Source organism: Delphinapterus leucas, chromosome 5 (genome assembly GCF_059928025.1).
Source record: "Delphinapterus leucas isolate spDelLeu-1000000601 "Yukka" chromosome 5, BTC_Dleu_Yukka2, whole genome shotgun sequence".
In the NCBI taxonomy this organism is placed as follows: Eukaryota; Metazoa; Chordata; class Mammalia; order Artiodactyla; family Monodontidae; genus Delphinapterus; species Delphinapterus leucas.
Window position 1 is genome coordinate 109,980,606 of NC_143133.1, and position 26,325 is coordinate 110,006,930.

Consider the following 26,325-nt stretch of genomic DNA (forward strand, 5'->3'; position numbering starts at 1 on the left):
TGCATTTCCCTAATGATTAGTGATACTGAACATCTTTCAATGTGCCTATTGGCCATTTGTACGTCTTCTTGGAGAATTGTCCAGTTTCTTTGCCCATTTTTAAAAATTGGTGTTTTTCTTGTTGAGTTGTAGGCATTCTTTATCTGGATTTTAACCCCTTATCCAATATATGATTTGCAAATATTTTCTCCCATCCCATGGGTTTTTGTCTTGGTGTCAAAAATCTTTCTCTTATGAACTTACAATGATAACAGACAGTAGTTTGTTCCTTTTAATCCTTAACTGGCAAAATTAAAGATTATGTCTGATCCCAGTTTATTTAAAGAGAGGGGAAGAAGCGTTTTCTTCTTATGATAACCACTCCTTTGGCTTCGTTATTCATTTCATAAGTTTCATAAGTATACCCACAGAACATGTGCCATTGTTCACAGCTAGTTTTGAGAATCTGTAGGAAAAGAAAGTCCCGTAAGGATGCTGGGGAGAAACTTGGACCTTGCCTTTTTCAGGGACGTTAAGGGAAATGTGCATTCCATTTCCACCTGACCCCGTGAGATTTATGATGCCATAGGGTGAGCTTTCTGGAAAAAAAGCATCAGATAGATCCACTGAGGGTCCAGGAAGCCACGCTCATAGAAAATCACATCTGACGTACAGGAATCTTGCCAATCTGAAATCTGTCTAGGGAAGATTTTGGACAGCTATCTCATTGTCTAACACCTGTGTCTATAAATCCCCCCCCTCTTAGGCAGCCTAAATCCCTCCTCTTACAATTAAAATAACTATATAATGCCTGGGATTTACCTAGTGCCTTTCTTCCTAAGTCCTAGCATTAAAGCCTTCTAATATCTCCATGAAGGAAGGACGAGTAAATACTACTATTTACACTTCATCACCTCATCTTAATTCCTTTCTCTATAAAAAGGGAATAATAGTAATATTTACTCATTTCTTTTTACCCTGTGTATAGAGAAAAGAATTAAAGCAGGGAGTGATTAAGCGCATTTTCCCTGGTTTATGAGCGAGGCAGGCGCAGAAGGCAGGAGCAGAGGGGAGAGAAGCCCCTGTGGAGGATGGCAGTGCAGAGCCAGCCCTGCACCTGGTCAGCCCTATGGCTCCTGGTAGCTTAGCTGCCACTTCGGGGGCCCCGCACATAAAAGGGCCCCCCTCTTGGCTTAATGGTCTGCTGTCACCATCTTGAAATTCTTAGCAAACTTTGAACAAGGGGCCCCAAGTTTTCATTTGGCACTGAGCCCCACAAACAATGCAGCCTGTCCCGGGCATAATATAATCTTTTTAAGATCATGTTGATCAGAGGAGATGCTGAGCGTGAAGAGCAGTTTGCAGCCCATGGTGCACCATGCAAATGTGTCTGTGGAAGAAGCAGGGGTAGGAAAGGCAGAAAGCTTCATTGGAGCAGGGCGTGAGGACTGAAGGGAACAAGAGACACCAATGCACTGTAAAGGAACCTTAAAACTAAAATCATTTTAAATGAGTGAGATTGAAAAGGCTGGGAAGATGCCAGTGGATCGGTTTTATTTATCACTGTCATGGTTAATGGGACTAGAAATTGTATATGCTTTCACAGTACAGTAAATAAGTGTCCTTTTGGTGGACTATTTAGTGTCTTTTTTTTTTTTTTTTTTTTTTTTTGCGGTACGCGGGCCTCTCACTGTTGTGGCCTCTCCCGTTGCGGAGCACAGGCTCCGGATGCACAGGCTCAGCGGCCATGGCTCACGGGCCCAGCCGCTCCGCGGCATGTGGGATCTTCCCGGACCGGGGCACGAACCCGTGTCCCCTGCATCGGCAGGTGGACTCTCAACCACTGCGCCACCAGGGAAGCCCTTTTTTTGCGTTTTTGTTGGTGATTTTGCTGTTTAAAATTGTCCCCAGATGTACTGCTCACACACTGTCTTGTGCTTTTCAGCGCAAGGAGGCTGTGATGTGACTTACGGAGAAAATAAGCTTCGTTCGGGCATGAGTTATAATAATGCTGTTGGCCGTGAGTTCAGTGTGAAGGAATCAGCAACACACATGGGAATAAGGTGTCTTTAAACAGAAACACGTAAAACAAGGTTATGTATCACTTGTTTGATGAAAATGTTATGACCAGTAGCTTGTGGGGACCTAACCCTCTATATCCCTAGGAGCAAAGGCTCTGTATTCGCTGACTCACTCTTGGCAATGACTTTATAGAGCATAACTACCACGAACAATGGGAATCAACTGTAAATGTGTGTGAACCGCAGTGACTATAGGTTCAAAGGTCAAAAATGGAAGACATGAGTGATGGGAACTCTCCATTTAAAGGACAAATTCTGGATCCTTTAAGCTGGGCAATGTTTTCGGTTCCCTAGTTCAACCCCTTTATGGACAAGGATTCTTTCTAAAGCCTTTTTTAAAAAAAAATTTTATTTATTTATTTTTGGCTGCGTTGGGTCTTCGTTGTGGTGTGTGGGCTTCTCATTGCAGTGGCTTCTCTTGTTGCGGAGCACAGGCTCTAGGCATGCTGGCTTCAGTAGTTGTGGCACGTGGCCTCAGTAGTTGTGACTCGCGGGCTCTAGAGCGCAGGCTCAGTAGTTGTGGTGCACGGGCTTAGTTGCTCTGAGGCATGTGGGATCTTCCCAGACCAGGGCTCGAACCCATGTCCCCTGCATTGGCAGGTGGATTCTTAACCACTGCACCACCAGGGAAGCCCTCTAAAGCATTTTTTAAAGCCTTGAAGAATCTGTATAATATTTGGAACACCAGATCTGGCCACCACTATATCACTTGATTCATATACTTCTTTTGCCCACATTTAATATTTCTAAAATCAGGAAACATCTTATACTTGCTTTATTTATTTTAGCAAACAACCAAAACCTGTTCTCCCAAGGCTGTTACTGAATCCCTGGCGTGCCTTCCAATCCAGGGCCAGCAGACTATTTCCATAAAGGACCAGGTAGTAAATGCTGTAGGCCTTGTGGGTCCCATGGTCTTTGCCACAGCTACTCAGCTCTGTCACTGTAGCCTGAAAGCAGCCACAGATAGTATCTAAATGAATGAGCATGGCTGGGTTCCAGTAAAACTTTTTCATATAATTTTCATCTGTCACAAAATATTCTTTAGATTTTTTTTGCAACCACTTAAAAGTGTAAAAAACAAAATGAAAAGACTTACAAACACCATTATTAGGTCAGATTTGCCCTGGAGGCCCAACTTTGCCAACCCCTGATTCATTCAGTGTCATCGTAGGATCAAAGGAATAAATTCAGCCACCTTGGTCTCTACTGTAGTGTCCCTGCTTGGATCAGAAGAGGCCTTTGGTCCTTAGCCAGTGGTGTCTGCCCTTGTTACTCAGTGTTCCTTTTCTTTCAGAGCCTGAAATAAGGATTTAACTGCTTAATCTCGATGTAACCAGACAGTAAAGTTGGTAACTTATAAATATGAATTGGTTTAGGTTTTTACATTGTTCCGTGTGTAGTGTACATTTGCAAGAAGGATCTAGAAAATATTGAAAACAAGAGTAGCAAAAGTTCATACTTCTATATACAGTAACGTGCCAATGCATTTCACACATAACCCTTTCATTAGATTTCCTTTGTTCAGCAATGTTCTAATTATCCCCTTATCTTTAAGCTCTACTTTCTGCTTTTGCATTGTGTCATTTTTCTTTGTGTTTTTCACATGTACAACAGACGTTATTCACAGGAAGGCGGAGCCGCGATCTAGAATGAGGCTTGTAATACAAGGAAACTTAAACAGAGTGGAAATTAAATAAAGTACCAAAAAAAATAATCAGAAGGAAATTGAACCCATCTTGCTTAGCACAGCATCCAAACGACGTATTTTGAAGATTGAATATTCATCACTGACCAGAGATCAGTGACTGGTGTTGAATTTATTATAAAAATGGTGATGAGGAACGAATTAAAATGTAACCTCAGATAACAGTCAGATGCTGATGGATGGGAAGCAGAGGTGAGTGTTCAGAAATGCCCTTGGCTTTTCATGAGATGTTGCGCAGCCTGCTTCCCATCCCGGCCACCAGCCCATTCCTGGGCACCTGGTGTGGCCCAGCTGCTCCAGCCCGTACCAGCCTAGACTCAGGGACCAGCCCTTTGAGGCCACAGGGGACATCCCTGGCGTCGTCAGGCAGCTGGGCCTCTGGAAGCAGAGCCAGAGGTGCCCATTTTGGCCTGGAGTCACCCTTGCAGAGAGTCTGCTTGCCTAGAATTTGTAGGCAGGGCTGACATGAGCAAGCAACCCCACCGAGGCTTGTCTCCTGCCTCAGGGACACACTTGAATCCAGATGCCCGCCTCCATGTGGGCTGGCCCTTGGCAGAGGACAGCAGTTTTTTAAAATAAGGAATCAACAAAAGATACCCCTTCCAGATGGCAGCTTTGCTGCTGCCGGTGGCAGTTCAGAGCCCTGTAACACCCTGCTAAGTTCCCCAAATGCCTCCTGTAGGCCAAGAATTTAGCTGATACATTGAGCGTACTGACAGCCAAGCTTTTGGCCAAAAAATACCCTTTTGGTGAGTGTTTAAAATCCAATCTTTTTAGGTATTTTTCTGATGGCACCTTTTTTTTTTTAATTGAAGTATAGTTGATTTACAATGTTGTCTTAATTACTGCTATACAGCAAAGTGATTCAGTTATACATATATATACATTCTTCTAATATTCTTTTCCATTATGGTTTATCATAGGATAGTTTTTTCATTAAATTATTTATTTTTGGCTGCGTTGGGTCTTCGTTGCTGCGCGCGGGCTTTCTCTAGTTGCGGCGACCGGGGGCTGCTCTTCGTTGCGGTGCACAGGCTTCTCATTGCAGTGGCTTCTCTTGTTGCAGAGCACGGGCTCTAGAGTGTAGGCTCAGTAGTTGTGGCGCATGAGCTGTAGAGCATAGGCTCAGTAGTTGTGGCGCACGGGCTTAGTTGCTCCACGGCATGTGGGATCTTCCCAGACCAGGGCTCGAACCTGTGTCCCCTGCATTGGTAGGTGGATTCTTAACCACTGAACCACCAGGGAAGTCCTATCACAGGATACTGAATATAGTTCCCTGTGCTATACAGTAGGACCTTGTTGTTTATCCATTCTATATATAGAAACTTACATCCGCTAACCCCAACCTCCCATTCCACCCCTCCCCCAACCCCCTCACCTTTGGCAACCACCAGTCTGTTCTCTATGTCCATGATTCTGTTTCAGAGATGGGTTCATTTGTGTCATGTTTTAGATTCCACATATAAATGATATCATATGGTATTTGTCTTTCTCTTTCTGACCTACTTCATTTAGTGTGATAATCTCTAGTTGCTTCCATGTTGCTGCAGATGGCATTATCCCATTCTTTTTTATGGCTGAGTAGTATTCCATTGTGTATGTATACATCACATCTTCTTTATCCATTCATCTGTCAATGGACATTTATGTTGTTTCCATGTCTTGGCTATTGTGAATAGTGCTGCTATGAATAGGGGTGCATGTATCTTTTTGAATTATAGTTTCGTCTGGATATATGCCCAGGAGTGGGATTGCTGGATCATATGGTAATTCAATTTTAATTTTCTGAGGAACCTCCATACTGTTTTCCACAGTGGCTGCACCAGCTTACATTCCCACCAGCAGTGTAGGAGGGTTCTCTTTTCTCCACACCATCGCCAGCATTTGTTATTTGTAGACTTTTTAATGATGGCCATTCTGACACATTTAAGGAGGTACCTCATTGTAGTTCTGATTTGCATTTCTCTAATAATTCGCGATGTTGAGCATCTTATCATGTGCCTATTGGCTATCTATATTTCTTCTTTGGAGAAATGTCTGTTTAGTTCTTCTGCCCATTTTTCAATTGGGCTGTTTGTTTTTTTTGTTGTTGAGTTGTATGAGCTGTTTGTATATTTTGGAAATTAAATCCTTGTTGGCTGCATCAGCCTGTAGGCTGTCTTTTCATTTTGTTTATGGTTTCCTTTGCTGTGCAAAAGCTTGTAAGTTTGATTAGGTCCCATTTGTTTGTTTTTGTTTTTATTTCTATTGCCTTGGGAGACTGACCCAAGAAAACATTGGTATGATTTATGTCAGAGAATGTTTTGCCTATGATCTCTTCTAGGAGATTTATGGTGTCCTGTCTTATGTTTGTCTTTAAGCCATTTTGAGTTTATTTTTGTGTATGGTGAGAGGATGTGTTCTAACTTCATCAGTTTACATGCAGCTGTCCAACTTTCTCAACACCACTTGCTGAAGAGACCTTTTCCCATTGTATATTCTTGCCTCCTTTGTCAAAAATTAATTGACCATAGGTGTGTGGGTTTATTTCTGGGCTCTCTATTCTGTTCCGTTGATCCCTAAGTCTGTTTTTGTGCCAATACCACGCTGTTTTAATTACTGAAGCTTTTTAGTATTGCCTGAAGTCTGGGAGGGTTATGCCTCCTGCTTTCTTCTTTTTCTTCGGGATTGCTTTAGCAGTTCAGGGTCTCTTATGGTTCCATATGAATTTTAGGATTATTTGTTCTAGTTCTGTGAAAAATGTCATGGGTAATTGGATAGGGATCACATTAAATCTGTAGATTTCTTTGGGTAGTATGGCCATTTTAACAAGATGAAGTCTTCCAATCCAAGAGCATGGGATATCTTTCCATTTCTTTGAATCATCTTCAGTTTTCTTTATCAGTGTTTTTATAGTTCTCAGAGTATAAGTCTTTCACCTCCTTGGTCAGGTTTATTCCTAAGTATTTTATTTTGGGGGGTGCGATTTTAAAAGGGATTTTTTTTTTTACATTCCCTTTGTGATATTTCATTATTGGTGTAAAGAAATTCAACCAGTTTCTGAATGTTAATTTTGTATCCTGCTACCTTGCTGAATTCATTTATCAGTTCTAGTAGTCTTTGTGTGGAGTCTTCAGGGTTTTCTATATATCGTATCATATCATCTGCATATAATGACAACTTTACCTCTTCCCTTCCAATCTGGATACCTTTTATTTCTTCTTCTTGTCTGATTGCGATGGCTAGGACTTCCAGTACTATGTTGAATAGAAGAGGTGAGAGTGGGCATCCTTGACTTGTTCCAGATTTTAGCATGAAGGCTTTCAGCTTTTCACCATTGAGTATTACATTGGCTGTGGGTTTGTCATAAATAGCTTTTATTATCTTGAGATATGTTTCCTCTCTACCCACTTTTGTAAGAGTTTTTATTATGAATAAATGTTAAATTTTGCCAAATGCATTTTCTGCATCTATTGAGATGATCATGTGGTTTTAGTCTTTTCTTTTGTTGATATGACATATCACATTGATTGATTTGCATATGTTGAACCATCCTTGTGAACCTGGGATGAATCCCACTTTGTCGTGGTGTATGATCTTTTTTATGTGTTGTTGGATTCAGGTACCTTTTTTTATTGAGATATAACTGACATAACATTGTGTAAGTTTAAGATGTCCAACATATTGCTTTGATACATTTATATATTGCAAAATGATTACCACCATAGCATTAGCTAACACCTATCATGTCACATAATTATCATTTCTTTTTTTGTGGTAGGAACAGTTAAGTCCTAGTCTGTTAGCAACTTTATAAAACAGTATTGTTGTTACTGTGGTGTGCATTAGATCTCTAGGACTTATTTATCTACTGGTTGCAAGTTTGTACCTTCAAACAACATCTCCCTAAGTCCCCCATTCCCTGGTAACCATTCTTCTACTCTCAGTTTTTAAGCGTTTGGCTTTTATAGATTCTACATATAAATGAGATCATAGAATATTTGTCTCTCTCCGTCTGACTTATCTCACTTACCATAATGCCCTCACAGTGCATCAGTGTTGTTGCAAATAGCAGAATTTACTCCTTTCTCATGGCTGAAAAATTGTGTGTGTGTGTGTGTGTGTGTGTGTGTGTGTATCACATCTTCATCCATTCACCTGTCGACACTTAGGTTGTTTCCATATCTTGGCTGTTGTGAATAATGCTGCAGCAAATATGAGAGTGCACATATCTCTTTGATATCCTGTTTTCCTTTCCTTCAGCTATATACCCAGGAGTGGAGTTGCTGGATCACAGGTTAGTTCTGATGTTTTGAGGAACCTCCATACTGTTCTTCCATAGTGGCCAAACCACTTTGCATTCCCACCAACAACAGCGCACAAGGGTCCCCTTTTCTTCACATCCTCACTAGCACATATCTCTTGTCTTCTTCGTGATAGCCATTCTGACAGGTGTCATCATCTGATATCAGTGAGTGATTTCATTGTGCTTTTGATTTAAATTTCCCTGGCTAATGATGTGGAGCATCTTTTTCACATACCTGTTGGCAATTTGGATATCTTCTTTGGAAAAATGTCTATTTAGTCCCTCTGCCCATTGTTTAATCAAATTGTTTATTATTGAGTTATATGAGTTTTTAATATATTTTGGATATTAATCCCTTATCTGATATATGGTTTGAAGATACTGTCTCCTGTTCTGTCGTTTGCCTTTTCATTTTTTTTTTTTTTTGATTCTTTTGCTCTGCAGAAGCTTTTTAGCTTGACGTAGTCATACTTGTTGAACTTTGGTGTCATGTCTAAAAAATCATTGCCAAGGCCAATGTCAAGGAACTTCTTTCTTATATTTTCTTCTATGATTTTTATGGTATCAGGTCTTACATTTAAGTCTTTAATCCATTTTGAGTTCATTTTTGTGAGTGGTGTAAGATAGGGGTCCAGTTTTAGTCTTCTGCATGTGGTTATCCAGTTTTCCCAACACCATTTGTTGAAGAGACTATGCTTTCCCCATTGAGCATTCTTGGCTCCCTTGTCAAATGTTAGTTGATCAAAAATGCAGAGGTTTATTTCTGGGCTCTCTTTCTGGTCCGTAAGTCTATGTATCTATTTATTTGCCAGTACCTTACCGTTTTAATTACTATGGTTTTGTAGAAAAGTTTGAAATCAGGAAGAGTGATGTCTCTGACTCTTCTTCTTTCTCAAGATTGCTTTGGCTATTTGAAGTCTCTTGTGGTTCCATACAAGTTTTAGGGTTGTTTTTTCTACTTCTATGAAAAATGCCATTGGAATTTTGATAGGGATTGTGTTGAATCTGTACATGGCTTTGAGTAGTATGGACATTTTAACAGTATTGTGCTTTGATTCATGACCACGGGATGTCTTTCCATTTGTTTGTGTCTTCTTCAACTTCTTTCATCATGGTCTTGTAGTTTTCATTGTAAAGATCTTTCACTTCTTTGGTTAAATTTATTCCTAAGTATTTTATTGTTTTGAAGCTATTGTGAATGGGATAGTTTTATTTCTTTTTCATATGTTTCATTGTTAATATGTAGAAATGCAACTGACTTATGTATGTTGATTTTGACCTCTGCAACTTTATTGAATTTGTTAATTAGTTCCAACAATTTGGGGGCTTTGTATTTAGGATTTTCTGTATATAAGATCATATCATTTGCAAACAGAGGTAATTTTACTTCTTCTTTTCTGATTTGGATGCCTTTTATTTCTTTTTCTTTACTAATTGTTCTAACTAGGATTTCCAGTACTATATTGATTAAGAGGGGTGAGAGTGGGCACCCTTGTCTTGTTCCTGATATTAAATGAAGAAAAACTTTCAGTCTTTCTCCATTGAGTATAATGTTAGCCCTGAATTTGTCGTATATGGCCTTTATTACATTGAGGTATGTTCCCTCAATTCCCAATTTGTTGAGGGTTTTTATCATGCAAGGATGTTGCATTTTGTCAGATGCTTTCTCTGCATTTATTGAGATGATTGTACAATTTTTATTTTTAATTCTGTTAATGTAGTGTGTATTTATTTATTTGTGTATGTTGAACCATTCTTGCATCCCAGGGATAAATCCCACTTGGTCATGGTGTATAATCCTTTTACTGTAATGTTGAATTTCGTTTGCTAATCTTTTGTTGAGAATTTTTGCATCTATATTCATCAGGGATATTGGTTTATAGTTTTCTTTTCTTTGGCTTTGGTGTCAGAGTAATGCTGGCCTGGTAAAATGAGTTTGGAAGTATTCCTTCAGTTTATAGGACAAGTTTGAGGAAGATTGACATTAATTCTTCTCTAAATGTGTGGTAGAATTTGCCAGTGAAGCCAGCTGGTCCAGGGTTTTCTATATTTGGAGATTTTTGATTACTGATTCAGTCTCCTTACCAGTTATTGGTTAGTTCAGATTTTCTGTTTCTTCCTGATTCAGTCTGAGCAGGTTGTGTGCTTCTAGGAGTTTATCCATCTCTTCCAGGTTACCCAACTCGTTAGCATATTATTGTTCTTAGTAGTCTCTTATGATCCTTATGTTCATGTCTGTAGTATCAGTTGTAATATCTCCTCTTTCATTTCTGATTTTGAGTCTTCTCTCTTTTTTTCTTCGTCTACCTAAAGTTTTGTCAGTTTCATTTATCTTTTCAAAAAACCAACTCTTAGTTTCATTGATTTTTTTTTCCTATTGTTTTTCTGGTCTCCATTTCATCTATTTCCATTCTGATCCTTGTCATTTCCTTCCTTCTGCTAACTTTGGATATAGTTTGTCCCTTTTTTCTCCTGGTTCCTTGAAGTGTAAATTTAGGTTATTTATTTGAGATCTCTCTGTTTTCTTAATGTATGCATTTATCACCATAAATCCCCTCTCAGAACTGCTTTTACAGCATCCCATGGATTTTGGTATGTTGTGTTTCCATTTTTATTTGTTTTGAGATATTTTTAAAATTTCTTCTTTGACCAATTTGTTATCCAGGAGTGTGTTGTTTAATTTCTACATATTTGTAGATTTTCCAGCTTTTCTCTTGTTGAACTCTAGCTTCATACCATATGGCCAGAAAAGATACTTGGTATAATTTCATTCTTCTTAAATTTGCTGAGACTTATATTGTGTTCTCCCACATGGTCAATCCTGGAGAATGTTCCATGTGCACCAGAGATGAATGTATACTCTGCTTCTGTTGGATGGAATGTTCTCTTAATATCTGTTAGGTCTATTTGGCCTAATATATGGTTCAAGTCCCGTGTCTCCTTATTGATTTTCTGTCTGGACGATCTGTTCATTGCTGAAAGTAGGGTGCTTAAGTCCTTTACTATTATTGGATTGTCATATATTTCCCCCACCAGATATGTTAGTATTTGCTGAATATATTTAGGTGCTCTGATGTTGCATGTGTGTGTGTGTGTGTGTGTACACACACACACACACACGTTGTTTTCTTGATGAATGTACCCCTTTATCATTATATATTGACTTTCTTTGATGCTTGTTACCATTTTTGGCTTAAAGTCTATTATGTCTGTAATAGATATAGTTACTCCCACTTTCTTTTCGATTCTACTTGCATGGAACAAGCAAGTTCTTTTCCATTCTTTCACTCTGAGCCTGTGTGTGTCCTTAAAGCTGAAGTGAATCTCTTGTAGGTAGCATATAGTTGGGTCTTGATATTTTACCCATCCAGCCACTCTGCATCTTTCGATGGTGAATTCAGTCCATGTACATTTAGAGTTGTTATTGGTATGTAAGGACTTAGTAATGCCATGCGGTTCATTGTTTTCTGGTTGCTTTGTATTTTCATTGTTTCTTTTTCCTCTGTTTCTGCCTACCTTTGTAAATTGGCATTTTCCATTTTGGTATGCCTGTTTCCCTTGTCTTTATCTCTTGTGCATCTACTCTAGGTGTTTTGGTTTGTGGTTACCACGACGCTTACATAAGACATTGCATAGATAAAACAGTCCATTTTAAGTTAATAGCAACCTAACTTCAGTTGTCTACACAGGCTACCCCGTTTTATATTTTTGATGTCATTATTTAACAAATTATAGTCACTATAATTATTTTTGATACTCTTTGACCTTTATAGTATAGTTAAGTGGTTAACATACCATCCTATTACAGAATTAGGATTTTCCAAGTCTGACTGTATATTTTCCCTTACCAGTGTCTTAGATACTCATATATTTTCATGTCACTGATTAGCATATATTCATTTCAGCTTGAAGTACTCCTTCCAGCATTTCTTTCAAGGGGGGTCTAGTGGTAATGAACACCCTCAGCTTTTGTCTGTTTTGGAAAGTCTTTCTCTCCTATGTATTTGAAAGATAATTTTGCCAGATAGTGTTTGGCTGGCAATTTTTTTCTTTCAGCACTTGGGATATGTGATTCTGCTCTCTCCTGGCCTGTAGGGTTTCTGTTGGGAAATCTTCTGATAGCCTAATGGAAGTTCCTTTGTAGGTTACAATCTTTTTTCCCCTGGCTATTTTTAGAATTATTTATTTTTGCTGTATGACAGTTTCATTATAGCATGTTTCAGAGTAAGCCTCTTTGCATTGAGAAAACAGAGAAAACAGAGTGAACTATTAACCTTGTGAACTTGGATGTCCATTCTTCTCCCCAGGTTTGGGAAGTTCTTGGCTATTTCTTTAAATAAATTTTCTGCCCCATATCCCTCTCTTCTTCTGGAACCCTGATTTTTCTAATGTTAGGTGTTTTGATGGAATCCCTTAGATCACATAGGCTTTCTTCACTCTTTTCCATTCTTTTTTCTTTGTTCTCCTTTAATGTGCATATTTTGGAATCTTCTGACTCACTTATTCTTTCTTCCTTTGCTCTGCTTTACTGCAGATGCTCTCTATAGCATTCTTCACTTCATTCCATGAGCTCCTCAGCTCCAGAATTTCTGCTTGGTTCTTTTTTATGATTTGTGTTTCTTTGGTAAACTACTCATTTTGAGCCTGTATTTCTTCATGATTTTGTTGAATTGTCTTCCTGAGTTTTCTTGTAGCTGAGTTTGTGCAAAACAGCAATTCTTGAATTTAGCTAGATTGCAAAAGTCCATGCCTTTGAGCTCAGTTATTAGAGAACTATTATCTTTTGGTGATGGCATGTTTTCTTGATTTTTCATATTCCTTGTAGTTTTGCGTTGCCTTTTTCTTGCACTTGAAGTGGCAGATACTGTCTTCAATTATTGCTAGTTGCCTTCAGATGGGATAGTCTGTTCATTGGCGCTCTTATTATCTGGGGTTTTTCTGCCTTTGTAAGGATACATCTGTTCCACTCCTTTTTGCTTCTCGTTGTGGCAGAATTCTGCAGCTTTTATGTCTTTTCTGGTTCTTACAGCTCCCCAGGATGGCTACTAGATGCCTCTTTTTGTTTTCCAGAAAGTGGCACCACTGTAGCTCAAGTTGGTGGTTTCTCCGTAGCCCACAGATCCTGGCCTGTTTTCTGAGCACACTTCCTGTCTACTGGAGCTCACTCTTGCCACCACACTCAGGAGTGTGCACAAGATGCCAGCTGCAGAGTGGGGGGAGGTATGAGTTTAGCACTCAGGGATTGGGGGGTACCTGTGGACCCTCTAGGGAGATCCCCAGGTGTAGTATTCCCAGAGGCTCAGGGTAGACCTTAATGGCTGTGTCCCTTTAATGCCCTTGGATATTCTTATCTGTCTCTTTCCCAATCTCCTCCCTCCTCCTCCCAGTCATGGAAGTCCCACCTCAGTACTCCGGGTGCCACTGGTTTCTCCAGCTGTATCCTGCAACACGAGGGTAGCCAAGCACTCACTCACCACTCTCCTTTTCTCCTGTGGGAGAGGTTGCTGCCACCTGATAATTTGGCCCCATGCAGTGTCGCCAGGGGTTGGGACAGCGCTGGTAAAGTTCTTTCCTCTCCACTACTTCCAAACTCATTTAATTTTATTGCTCCAGTGGTGTGCAGGAGTCTCCCCTTGGGAAGGCTGACTTTCTGCGATTTCTCCCTTGTCAGTCGGTATCTGCCCAGGTCAGCAGTCTCCAGGTATTTTCCTGACCATGGCAAGAGGGGTTGGGACAGGTTCACTGCTCCACTGGTTTCATAGCCCATGCCAAAGTCTGTCTGCCTATTACCAGATGCACAGATGGGCAAGACTCCTCCCCACGTCCCTTTGCACGTGGGACCGGATCCCAGAGCTCCACAAAGGTGCTTTTGTTCATGGATGGATGACTAATTCTTTGTTGAAAGGGGGGGATTGTCAGTGTCATGCTGTCATGATGCTGACAGTACTCTTTGATGGTCTCTTGCTGATACTTCTTCTCTCAGTTGCCTCTCGGAGGCCTTCAGGACTCTCCTAAACTCAGCCTCTAGTAGAGCCTGCCAGCACTCAGCGGGGTAGCCTCACTGCAGGGCCTGGGTTTTCAAAGGGAATCCACGAGCAAACAGTCTAACCTTGTTGTTAAAGGTACATTTTCTTCTGGGTGTAGAAACAAATGCTACCAAGCTGAGGGGGTGTTGTTACCATCACATTTTGCTGAGACGTCACCAGCCAGAGAGAAGCAGTCCTGCATGGCCACGGGGCCCCAACCTGTGCACATGCCAGCATCTTCCACACTAGCCCTCACTGGGTGGCGGTTGTGGGTTTTGAATGAAGCCCAGACTCCTTATATAATCACTGTGCATCATTTTCCAGCATTCAGAAGGCCATTGCTAGAGGGTAGACAGTTGCTAGTCATTTCTGTCTATACTTTAACAGTATTTAGAGTTGAAGCTGTGTATCTTTTGCCCCTAATGCTATCAATATATCTGGCTAAAATTCTGATCTTTGCAAATAAAGCTTCAAACCTCCCAATGCTCAATTCAAGCCAAAGCTCCATCCTCATGAGGTGAAATTTCTGGAGTCAGCAGCTAACTTATGAGACATGGGCTTGCTGTTGAAAACCCGTGGGACCCAACCCAGAGAGGCCATTATCATTCAGTTGCTCAGTCACTGCTCACTGATTGTGTAATCTTGGAACAGCAGTGCCGAACCCTCCCTGCGTGCCCCTCCCTCCAAGAGACTGCAGCTCGTGGTGGGAGCAGGGCCCAGCTACTGGCCTGCCACAGGCGATGACTCAGTGGAGAGAGTGGGAAATAGGCACCGACTGAGCCTGATAGCTTCAGTGTCGAACAAGCAAAGTGCCACCAGTCACCCTGTGGCCTTGTCAGGCTCCTCTGTCACCCTAACAGCTGTGGCCCTGACATCAGGCTCTGGATAAATCATGTTGAGCGTCCAGCTAGACTTCTGTGATCCCAACAGATGCCTTTTGTACAGAATGAGAAGTCAACGCAGGACTCTCTTTGATTCCTAATAATATGGACTCTTATTACTGATTATAATTAGGGTTCTTGACTCTCCTTCTAGCCTAGTATTAACCAGCCTTCCAGGCTGTGACCGTGGGGCCTGCCTGCCCCCAACCAACCCCCTGTACCTGGGGCAGAGGACAGGATGGCGCCTGCTGAGGGCACATGCATCATACCTGGTTGTCCCCATGTTTCCTGGCTCCTCCAGGCTCTGGCAGAGGTGCCGCCTGCCTTGCATCAGGCTGACACCCAGGAGACACACGTGTGTAACGTGACTGTTAGACACTTCGCTGTGACACGGTAGTTTGGCTCAGGAACTGGTATCTGTTCTGATGGGTCAACATCTCTGCCGACCCAACAGTATGTGACTCCCCAGCTCTCAGGACCTAGTTCCTACCACCTCATGCTCTGACCACCTGCAGCCCCGCCCTCCCCTGTGCCTTGTTTTTTCCAGGAGGGGTGGTGCCCTCGTACCAACCTCAGCAACAGTCCAACTCAGACATCTGCTAAGGGCCAGGGACCCCTAGGGCCTGGCACACTGGCAATGCACTGTGGGTCAGCAGGCAGGTCCTGCAGCCTGGCCACTCAGTGACTGGGGGTTCCTGGCTTCGATTCTCAGATGATCCCTGACCCCAGCAACTGCAGCCGTTGGCTCAGGCTCTGCTGGGTTGGGATCTTCAGAGGTTTGCAGCCCTCCCAGGGCAGGCAGGTCCAGCAGGCTTGTGAGGAAGCCAGCGCCTTCTGGTAGCTGCTGGGGCCCCCAGGCATCTTGGTCAGTTAGTGGTAATGGGGGTCCCCTCTCCAGGTGTTCGCAGGGTCAGAGGCCCAGCCCTGGCCTTCCAGGCTGACCCCATGTGCCCCAGGAGAGCCCCCCATCCCTCAGCAGCTGACATCTATTATGAACAGAAGCCCTGGGTATAGCTCATGACTGGAAATGAGCTGCTTGCCCAGTCCATGGAACGTGGACCAGAGATGCACAGGAAATGCCAGCCCCCAGTTAATATGCAGGGTCTGTGAGTAGCGTCTGGGACACCTAACCCCCAGCCAACCTGCCAGGAAAAACAGCCGAGCCCCTGGCCCTGGTCTCTCTCCATCTGGTCTAGTTCCCCAGCATCTCCTAGGCAATACTCGTGTGGGTGTTAAAGATGGGGCAGGGGACCTGTCCCCATTTACAGGCTCACAGAGGTGCCCCCCTGCACACTGCCTCAGGTTCACAGACTGATTTACTCTGCTCCTTACCTCTCGTTGTATATAGGAATCTGCAGGCAGTGCTGTCTCCTGCTTACAAGCATAAACCCTTCAGTGGCCCCGGCCCTGCAGGCTCGCTCACAAGCTTCCTGCTGCTCTGAAGCCCCTGAGCAACCCCACACTTGCTCCCTGAGTGCCACACGGCCCAGCTCCACCCCCTTCGGGTCATATGCCAAGGCCACCTTGTCACCATGACCTTCCACCTCACCCCTGCCCCACACCTCAGACGCTCTGAGCACCGGGAGCCTTTATCTCCGGATGTGAGGCAGTCCCAGCCCCGGAGATGTGCAGGCTGTGGCCGCCAAGCAGAGCTGTCCTATGGGGGGAGGGGGGTTAATATGGCCTAGAAACTCGGATGTCAACCCTTGGGTTAAAATTTAAAAGGAAAAACACCCTCCTTCACAGCCCTGAAGGTGGCCACCCAGAGGGACCCTCGGGGGCAGCAGCAGGGGCAGAGATCAGGATGAACTTAAACTAGGTCCCGAGTGCCCTTGGCCGGTGCCACTGAAGGGCGTGACCCGCGGTCCACAGTGAGACTCGTTTGTAGTACCACACCTGGAGAGCAGGACCCAGTGTGGCTTTTAGTGCTCACAGCCACTGGCCCACCACCGGAAACAATTAAGAAACTTGCCACCCCAAGTCTATTTCAAGACTGTCTTTCCAGGAAAGGCCAAACACAAAGTTCCCCCATCCCACATTTTATAGAAGGAAGGCCTGAGGACCAGGTTACACAAAGATGACCCAGAGCAGGTCTTGCAAGCTGTGTCCCAGTTTGCAGAGAAAAGTGATGGTTGAAGGAGTTTGGGAAGAGGGAGAGGATGATTGAGAATTGGCATCTGTTCAGCACTTACTCCATGCCAGTTCACTGATTCAGCCTCTGCTGCACCCCTCTGCAGCAGATACTCTCATGGCCCCCATTTTACAGATGGGGAAACTGAGGTGTACCACTCACTAAGCAAGCACAAGTGTGTCTGAACAAGCCCACAGCAGATGGTGCCTTGTGCTCTTTCCCAGCTTATTTGGCCCCAACTTCCTGTGGGTACAGAAAAGTCAGTCCTTGGACCTACCTAGGAAGATATCAGTCTACAGACTGAGGGCATATTTGGGCACAAACAGAAGCACCAGGTATATCTCCCAATGAGTTTTTCTGGATTCCTGGTTTGTTTCGAAGGCCTTTACCACAAAGTTACTTACTACGCGACTCAATTTAAGCCTGCTAATTGTTTTGGGTTTTTTTTTTTTTTTTTAATCCTGAGGGAAAGTTACAGATTTTCACTTAATAAAGTGAAAAACACTTTACTAAGATGACCGTTATGACATGTAATGTTAATGTTGTCTGCTTTAATACAGTGGGAAATGACCAAAAGTCATTTTTCCCATGATAGGATACAGAATTAACTAAAGAAAAATTAGAATGTATACTTTCTGATTTGAAAGTATATTCCTAGTAAAGAGAATAGCACCCAGTAATGCTATACTGCATTTGTGGGTTTGTTTGTTTTTTTTAACCTTACAGAATTGGGAGTAGTTCAGGTCCAGGAGGATAGGAAAGGTCCTTGGGTCACAGAGTAGGGAAAATGGCTGGACAGGCGGAAAGACATAGATGTTTTCCTTGATGTTTTCATGTTCTCCAAGTGGCTGAGAATGGATGAATGGATAAAGATGATATTAGATCAGGCCGATATTATATATCATCTTTATCCATATCCACACATACACACACATAACGGAATATGACTCAGACATGAGAATGAAGGAAACCCCACCATTTGCAACAACATGGATGGACCTAGAGAACATTATGCTAAGTGAAATAAGTCAGACAGAGAAAACTCATACTATCTGATCTCACTCATATGTGGAATCTAAAAAAGCAAACTAATAGAGACAGAGAGTAGAATGGTGGTTACCAGAAGGTGTGGGAAATGAGGAGATGTTGGCCAAAGAGTATAAACTTCTAGTTATTAAGAGGAATAAGTTCTGGTGATCTAGTGTACAGCATGGCGACTATAGTAATAATGCTGTACTATACACGCAAGAGCTACTGAGTAGATCTTAAAAGTTTTCATCACAAAAAAGAAATGGTAGTTACGTACCTTGATAGAGGTGTTCATCATTTTGCAATATTATAAGTGTATCAAATCTACTACCCCTTTACACCTTAAACTCACACAAAGTTGTATGTCAGTTATATCTTAATAAAGCTGGGAATGGGGCTGAGACCCCCAGCTCAGGACTGGGATCCTGAAGGAAGGAGGACACTGGCAAGATGAGGCCAGGGGGCTGCTGGTGGAAGTCTGGCTCCGCCTGCGGCCACAGCTCCATTGGCAGGGCCCAGCCAGGCCTCAAGGGGGGCACAGCACCTGCCCTTACAAGCTGGGGAAGGCCCAGTGCCAGGACCCAAAGCTACACGCAGGTGCTTGCCCCACCCAATTCACACATTTATAAATGAGGATTGGATGAGAGCAATTCAGTGACCCTGCCGCTATGAACTCTGTTACTGGCCCTGTTGCTGCTGATATATTTAAGACTCAACAATGACAGAGCTCCTGTTTGAATCTGTTTTGCACAAAAGACCTATTACATGCAGCGGACGTTGAGCATCCTTCTTCCTCCCCCAAGACGGATGACTTAGTCACGTTAATTAAGCAGCTTCGTAGACACGGTGGGATTTGTGAATGTTGCTCTGAGCTTACTCCGGAGTTGTTAGGACTCAGAGGGGCCCGGAGACAGGGTGGGAATCAGGCCTTGATGTCACAGCCCCTCTGTCTGTCTGTTGCAGCTGGTGAGCGACTTGCTGGAATTTTGCTTCTATACCTTCCGGGAGTCCCAGGCCCTGAAAGTGGAGTTCCCAGCGATGCTGGTGGAGATCATCAGCGACCAGCTGCCGAAGGTGGAGTCCGGGAACGCTAAGACCCTTTACTTTCACAGGAAGTGACGGGAGACATCTCACCAGAAGAACTTTGCCTTAAGTTTCCCCGTGTTACTACACACCCACGAAGGACCCAAGAAAATCATATTTTTGACACGTGATGGTTGATTCCCATTTGTTCAGCAGTTGCTCAAGTTGAAAATCATGTCAAGGGTTGGGAGGCAGGCGGGCAGGGTGACGTGGATTTGGCGAGACCTGCATAGTCTGAAAGGTTCTTCCCTCTCCAACCCCCAGCACTTAGAAACACGTTCCTGTTCCTCTGGATGAAAAGCCATATCTAGTCAATAACTCTCTGATTTTGATATTTTAACAGATGGAAGTTTTAACTATGCCATGTAGTTTCTGGGATCGTTCGCTTGTTTTAAAAGGGTTCAAGGACTAACGAACTTTTTCAAGCTCACCCTTGGTTTGCACATAAAGCGTATAGTCAATATGGGGCATTAATATTCGTTATTTAAAAAAAACAAAAAACACAAAAAAATATATACAGATTCCTGTTGTGTAATAACGGAGCACGTGGACTGAACTAGCGACCCCCTTGGGGGCACTGCTTCGCCCACGTCTTTCTGCATCACTGGTATCCACACCCTCTAGCCTCCATTTATTATTTAATTAGAACGGATAAGATGTTCAAACAAATGCCTTGGTTTCAAATTCTAGTATCTATTGTGTTGGCTTTACCAATAATTTTTGCAGTCTTTTGCTGTGCTGTACATTACTGTATGTATAAATTGTGAAGGACTAAACTAAGGTATAAGGAACTTTTGTAAATGAGACACATACAAAAAAAAAAAAAAAACTTTAATGGTTAATAGGATGAATGGGAAAGTATTTTTGAAAGAATTCTATTTTGCTGGAGACTATTTAAGTACTATCTTTGTCTAAACCAACAAGGTAAAAAAAAAAAATTTTTTTTTTTGTAAAGTGAAACGTTCTGCATGCATCATGAACCGTTTACAGTGTATTTAAGAAAGGGAAAGCTGTGCCTTTTTTTAGCTTCATATCTAATTTACCATTTTACAGTCTCTGTTGTAAATAACCACACTTAAACCTCTTCGGTTGTCTTTAAGCCTTTCTACTTCTTCTGTACTTTCGTTTCGTCCTTGGTCTCCCGCTTGGGGTGTTCGTGGGACTTGAGCACGTTTTCCGGCTTCGGCTCCATCCTCCTTCCACTGGGGACGGCGCGCTGTGGTGTCTGCAGCTCCGTGAAGGCGTCATTCGATGACACCCTCCCTGAGAGGATGTCCGGGGAGTGCAGCAGCTCTAGGAAAGCTGCCTCTTTTCCATTTTCCTCAAGAAGCAGAATCAGCTTTAGGGGAGAGAGTGACTGGAAATGCGATGGCTCAGAGAGCGTATCCTCATCCCATTTTAGAAAATCGAATTTTCTCCTTGGGGGGGAAAAGAATTCCATGCACGCGCTACGTCCGCAAAAGGTGAAATGTTCACTTCTGGTCTCAGAAGGGGTTGTTGCACTCCTGGCACTGGTCATGGGAACACGGAGGTCATGGCAGGAGGCACTGGGAAGGTGTGTGTGGGCACGGCACGGTTCAGTCAGAACGGCGAGGAGACTGCACAATGATTAGAGGGTTTTTAGATTTTTAAAAGGTAGGTTTTAAAAATGAATTTTATATGTAAACAAACAGTTTTGGAAAAAAAAAAAACTACAGATCATATAAGCAAGACAGTGGCACTAAAATTTTTAATTCACTAATCTGTTTGGCACTGATGCAATTTATGGCTTTTTCTCTTGCCCCAAATCACAAACATATATATCTTTGGGGAAACGTAACAACATGATTGCACTAAATACTTTGAATAGAGGCCAAAATTAATCTTTTAAAAGTGATGATAATCATCAGGTACTCAGCGAAATCGTATTCTTTTCCAAAACCTAAAAGCTGTAGCTGGAGAAGCCCAAGGCCGGGAGATGGCAGCGTTGGGATCAACACTTTTCTCCAGGGTTCACCATGCAGGCAACATTACCATGTCTTTCAGAAGACACCTGCCTTGTGCAAGGGGAAACCTGTGAAAGCTGCACTCAGAGGGAGGAGTTTCTCTTACATAATTTGCAGTTTCAAGAATTTAATTTTTATGCAGATCTTTAAATACAGTCAACTTACATGCACAGCAATATGAAAGCCACACTTGGAAGGTGATAAATACACAGCATGCAGACTGGGAGTTTCTAGAAAAGAAATGGCTTCACAAGAACAGCTTTTAGCTCAGACTTACTTTTGATGAAATCGGAATCTTGACGTAACCAGGTTTGGGATGGAGACGGTCTGCATCGGCTTTTTGTATTAATGAAGTTACTGGCTCTTTGTGTGTCTCCAGGTAACTTTGCTTGATTAAACAGCAAAGCCATATTCTAAATCCACTGTTGAATGCCTGTCCCAGTCCAAATTGTCTCTTATTTTTGTACCATATTGCTCTTAAAAATCTTGGTTTGGTACAATTCATAATTCACCAAAACTTCTTCATATAATTAAAAAAGACACTAAATTAGTTTAAAATGAAGCAATTTATATCTTTATGCAAAAACATATGTCTGTCTTTGCAAAGGACTGTAAGCAGATTACAATAAATCCTTTACTTTAATCACTTGTTGTTTTGGAAACGGTTCATTTGAACGTCTGTAGGAACACGTGGATTTTGTGCCCTTTTACACCTGGATTATATGCCCTTCTGCCTACATCCAAGATGGAGTCACCATTTTTTCCCCCATGTTAGAAAGCCCTGTGTAATCCGCATACTAATTATCCTCTTTGGGGACTGGTTAGCTGTCCTGTTTCTTACTGCTGGTATTTGGTTCACTGAAATACCCCATAACAATTTTATAACAATAACTACTACTGATGTAGCCACTAAATGCTGTAGGTACACTGCCTCATTTATCTTTGCAACCGCACGGAAGCTTGTTCATTTTACAGACTTCGAGACTCACCTGAGTAGACCAGATGCCCCGTCTCATTCCCAGGTCTCCCTCCACACAGTGGAGTCTTGCTCTCACCCCAGGTCCTCTTGGACTATCAAGAGACTCCATTCCAACCAGCTGTGATGCTTCTCACATTCCTTACAGGCTGCTCCCCTTGACGTCACTCATTAATACGAACAACAAAAGAGCAGTAAGCAATTATGAGTTCATCTTAAAACTAGAAAACATGTATTTCCCACAAGAGAAATTCAGGCACACCGTTAATGTGTCATTTAACTGGTGATTGGCCGAACTAGAAGACTATTTGAGAGTTAACCACAACCTTGCTTTAACACAATTGATATATTTCTGGAACACAACATAGCCGTGAAACACAGCACAGGGAAAAAAACTATTTAAAAAACCTTTGTGGGGCTTCCCTGGTGGTGCAGTGGTTGAGAGTCCGCCTGCCAATGCAGGGGACACAGGTTCGTGCCCCGGTCCGGGAGGATCCCACATGCTGCGGAGCGGCTGGGCCCGTGAGCCACAGCCGCTGAGCCTGCGCGTCCGGAGCCTGTGCTCCGCAGCGGGAGAGGCCACAGCAGTGAGAGGCCCGCGTACCGCAAAAACAAACAAACAAAACTTTTGTGCACAAATTTGTAAAGCCTTAATTGAAAATGAAGGTAATTTTATATCTTAAAATTTATGCAATCTGACCTATTAGGGAGCACAGTTTGTCGCAGAGAGCCCCTAACTTTAAACAAAAGCCATCGTGGGCTGTGAATCTGCTGTGGCCAGCGGTGGGGGGTTGGGTGGAGGCCCCAGGGTTGTGCACCCTTGGCTAAAGTAGGTGCCCTTTCTGAATACAGCAGGCTCGTTCTTGGGTCAAGTATGACAGCATTTCTAAGACTAAAAGGGCTCTCGGGCCCAAAGGATCCAGCTGCACATTTAGGAATCATTAGCTAAGAACTAAGTCTCTGCCACTGAGCCAGCCGGCCACTGTATGCCAAAGCAGTAAAAATTATGCATAATGATGCATATATAATTAGGGGTTTGTTTACGTCTGTATGACCAATGTCCCTCAAGCAAAAAGGAAACAATGTTCCTTTATGTTAAAGTCAGCTCCGACATACTTTTTGATAAACGGCGAATGTATCCAGACTAAAATGACTTGATTACATGTATCTCTGGCACTTTAATTCCAAGTCATGCAATTGCTGGTGCAGCATTTTTCTTGGAAATAAAACAGTGGCTTCCCAAACAGCATTGGCTAAGAGAAGATTAAGATATGATCTCTTAACGTTCAGCATAGACCAAGCCTGGATCCAAAGCAAAGTGAAAGATGGGGCAGAGTAGCAGGTACCTAGCTGCACACCACCCCATCACCGAGTGGTTTAAATCAGCCGTCATTTATTATTCTCATGAGTTAGCTAGCGGGGGGGAGTTCTGCTGACCTGGGCCAGGCTTGGCTGGGTTGGACTGGTCATGCAGCCAACTGGTCTGAGATGATTTTGCTCCATGTGGCCTCCCCTCTTCCAGCAGGCCAGCCTGGACATATTTTCATGGTAGAAGAAGCAAGGCTCTAAGACAGTAGAAAGGGTTAGCACTTCTCAAGCTTCTGATGGTATCAAGTTTGTTTCCGTCCCTTTGGCCAAAGCAAGTTACAAGGTCAAGCCCAGAGCTGACATGGCAAAGGCTCCACACAAGGGCATGGATCTGGAGAAGGGTGAAATTTGGGATCATTCAACCAATGTACCACGCACAATTTAGGTATTTTTTTTCATAGAATGTATGTTGCCAAGACAGTGATTTCCAAGTTTTCCAAATTCTGAAAAAGCCATTTCTTTGGATCTTCATGCCCTGGTCCAGCCTGGTCCAGAGAGGGTCATGGTTCTTGTGAAAACTGGCTTGAGCTGAGTCGGATCGTGTTCCGCCCACTCTCTGAGATGCTCCACCTGCAGCCGCTAAGCCCTCCAAGGAAGGAAAAATTCAGAAACTGACGCATGGTACCAAGCAGCCTAAAGGAATCCCATGCACTTACTGCCCATCCAAAATGCAGTCTCTCTTTGGGCAAAAATCAAAAGTCTACTTTCCAGTCAAGCTGATATTCTGATAGGAAAGAATTCTCCAAGGTACTCCACCCAGCAGATTGATATACTTTTAGCCAGACATTAAAGCATTAAGAGAATGTGCCGGGTTACCCAAATAGGGGAGCAGTAAGGTACCACCCAAGCCAGTCAAGGAAAAAGAGTGCTGACAAGCATCAGAGAAGACATTTGCAGAGCTAGGAGACAGAAAGCTGTTTGAGGACACTCTCCTGGAATAACTTCCCTCCCAGAGGAGGGAGGAAAGAAAGTCGGGTAGCTCAGGAAGATTCAAAAAGTCACGCAGGACTCTGGCTGAGGAAGGGGTCACCAAACCTGGCTGTGAGAGTCGTAAGGGGAGACCCAGTGAGAAGGGGCCCAGCACAAAAGCGAATGGGGAACGGAGACAAGGTCAAGATGAAGGAGGCAGCGTGTGCCCTTGGAAAGGCAGAGAAAGGGCGAACAATATAGGGTAGAGGGAAAGGACAAGGCATGGCCTTGGAGAAGGTACGCTGGAGGGAAGCAGGCATAGCTAGGAGATGAAAAGGGGGGCAGAGACTAACCCCACCCCCCAACATGGTACCCTGCGGCTACCCTCTCCCATCTTCCCCGGTTACTAAACCGTATTTCTTGCCAGGTACCCTTGAGGCACTTAATGTCACCATTTGTCCCAACCTCCCGGTGAAGTCGGTGCCAGTCTCTCCATTTCACAGAAGAAACTGGTGCACAAAGGGGTGAAGTGAACTCGTCCAAGGTCACCAAGGTATAAAACAGTGAAAAAAGAATTTCAAAATAGGTTGTCTTTTAACTCAAAACACGTACTTTAGTCACTGTATTTGTTTCCTAGAAATGTCGTAACAAGGAACTACAAACTGGGGGCAGGGTGGGGGGTGGAGGCACTTAAAATCAACAGAAATGTCTTGTCTCCCAGTTTGGGAGGCTAGAAGTCTGAGATCAAGAGGTCATCAGGCTTGGTTCCTTCCAAGGCCATGAGGAAAGCATCTGTATCTGGCTCCTCTCCTTGGCTTGTACGTGGCCATTTTCTCCCTGTATGTCTTCACACTGCCTTCCCTCTGTGCTTGTTTCCGTGTCCAAATTTCCTGTTTTCATAAGGCCACCAATCATATTGGATTAGAGCCCAACCCTACTGACCTCATCTGAACTAATTACATCTGCCATGATCCTACTGCCAAATAAGGTCACATTCTGAGGTACTGAAGTTAGGGCTTCAACGTACGAATTTTGGGAGGTGGTGCACAATTCAACTCATAAGAGCCATTGTCCCCTACCGGCCCCCAGGGGCAAGATGGTAAGAGCAGAAAGACCACGGCTAGCTTACTGAATCTAAACAAAGCTCTCTGCTCGAGAGCCTCTGTTAAAATGAGATGATTTCCCCTGGCTCAGTCAGTCCCCGTAAAGAAAGAATGAGTTGAATGCCCACCACCGGTACGGACAATCCATTGCTTTCCCCACCCAGACTCCCAACTACAGACGTTCCTACTACTACAAAGAAAGGGGGGTTACAGCACCCCCTAGGCCACTTGGCTCTGATCTCACCTGGCATCTCCTTTCCAAGCACAGAGACCACCAGGGCCAGCCTTGGGGTGACACCATCAAATGCAAGCCCCACCGCCAAGAAACAAAATCTGAGCGCCCTCTTTTGCCCAAACCCCACGGCCCCGTCGTGCGCCTCTGAATGAACACAGGCCGAGACCTGGTCTAAGCAACTGGTGGGGCTGCGGGTCCTGAGCCGTGAGGGAGGCAGGGCCGTTGCTCAGCCAGCCTTCAGATGCTCAGGGGATTGGCCGCACCCACGCAGCAAAAACACAGAAAAACCTATCACCCCATCCCCCCATTTCTCCTCTGGGGAAATGAAGATGATCTGCCAGTTAAGGGAACACTTCCGGATCCGGTCACTAAGTACACTTTGGACCAGGCCCAGAGGGAGGCTCCCTAGCTGGGGGCTGTGGCCAACCTGGCCACACTGGTCCTACCTGCAGGGGAATACACCCCTGGCTCCCCTCTGGCGTGACCCCGTTCTTCCTGAAACAACCACAGGAGGGGTTGGCAGGGCTGGGGCTTGGGGAGCCCTTG

The 26,325-nt window shown here is 43.5% G+C and overlaps 1 protein-coding gene across 2 annotated transcripts in view; it reads left to right on the forward strand.

The window, feature by feature from the left end:
- Positions 1 to 25,926, forward strand: part of NR3C2 (nuclear receptor subfamily 3 group C member 2) — a 382,407-nt gene extending 356,481 nt beyond the window's left edge. Inside the window, exon 9 of one of the 2 annotated variants that reach the window (XM_022599666.3) lies at positions 19,084 to 25,926. In XM_022599666.3, the coding sequence (XP_022455374.1) occupies positions 19,084 to 19,239 (156 nt within the window). In that variant the 3' untranslated portion in view covers positions 19,240 to 25,926. Of the gene's footprint in view, positions 1 to 1,924; positions 17,428 to 19,083 lie in introns of those variants that run through there. The other variant, XM_089912397.1, reaches the window with a different exon arrangement.
- The last annotated feature ends 399 nt before the right edge of the window (positions 25,927 to 26,325 follow it).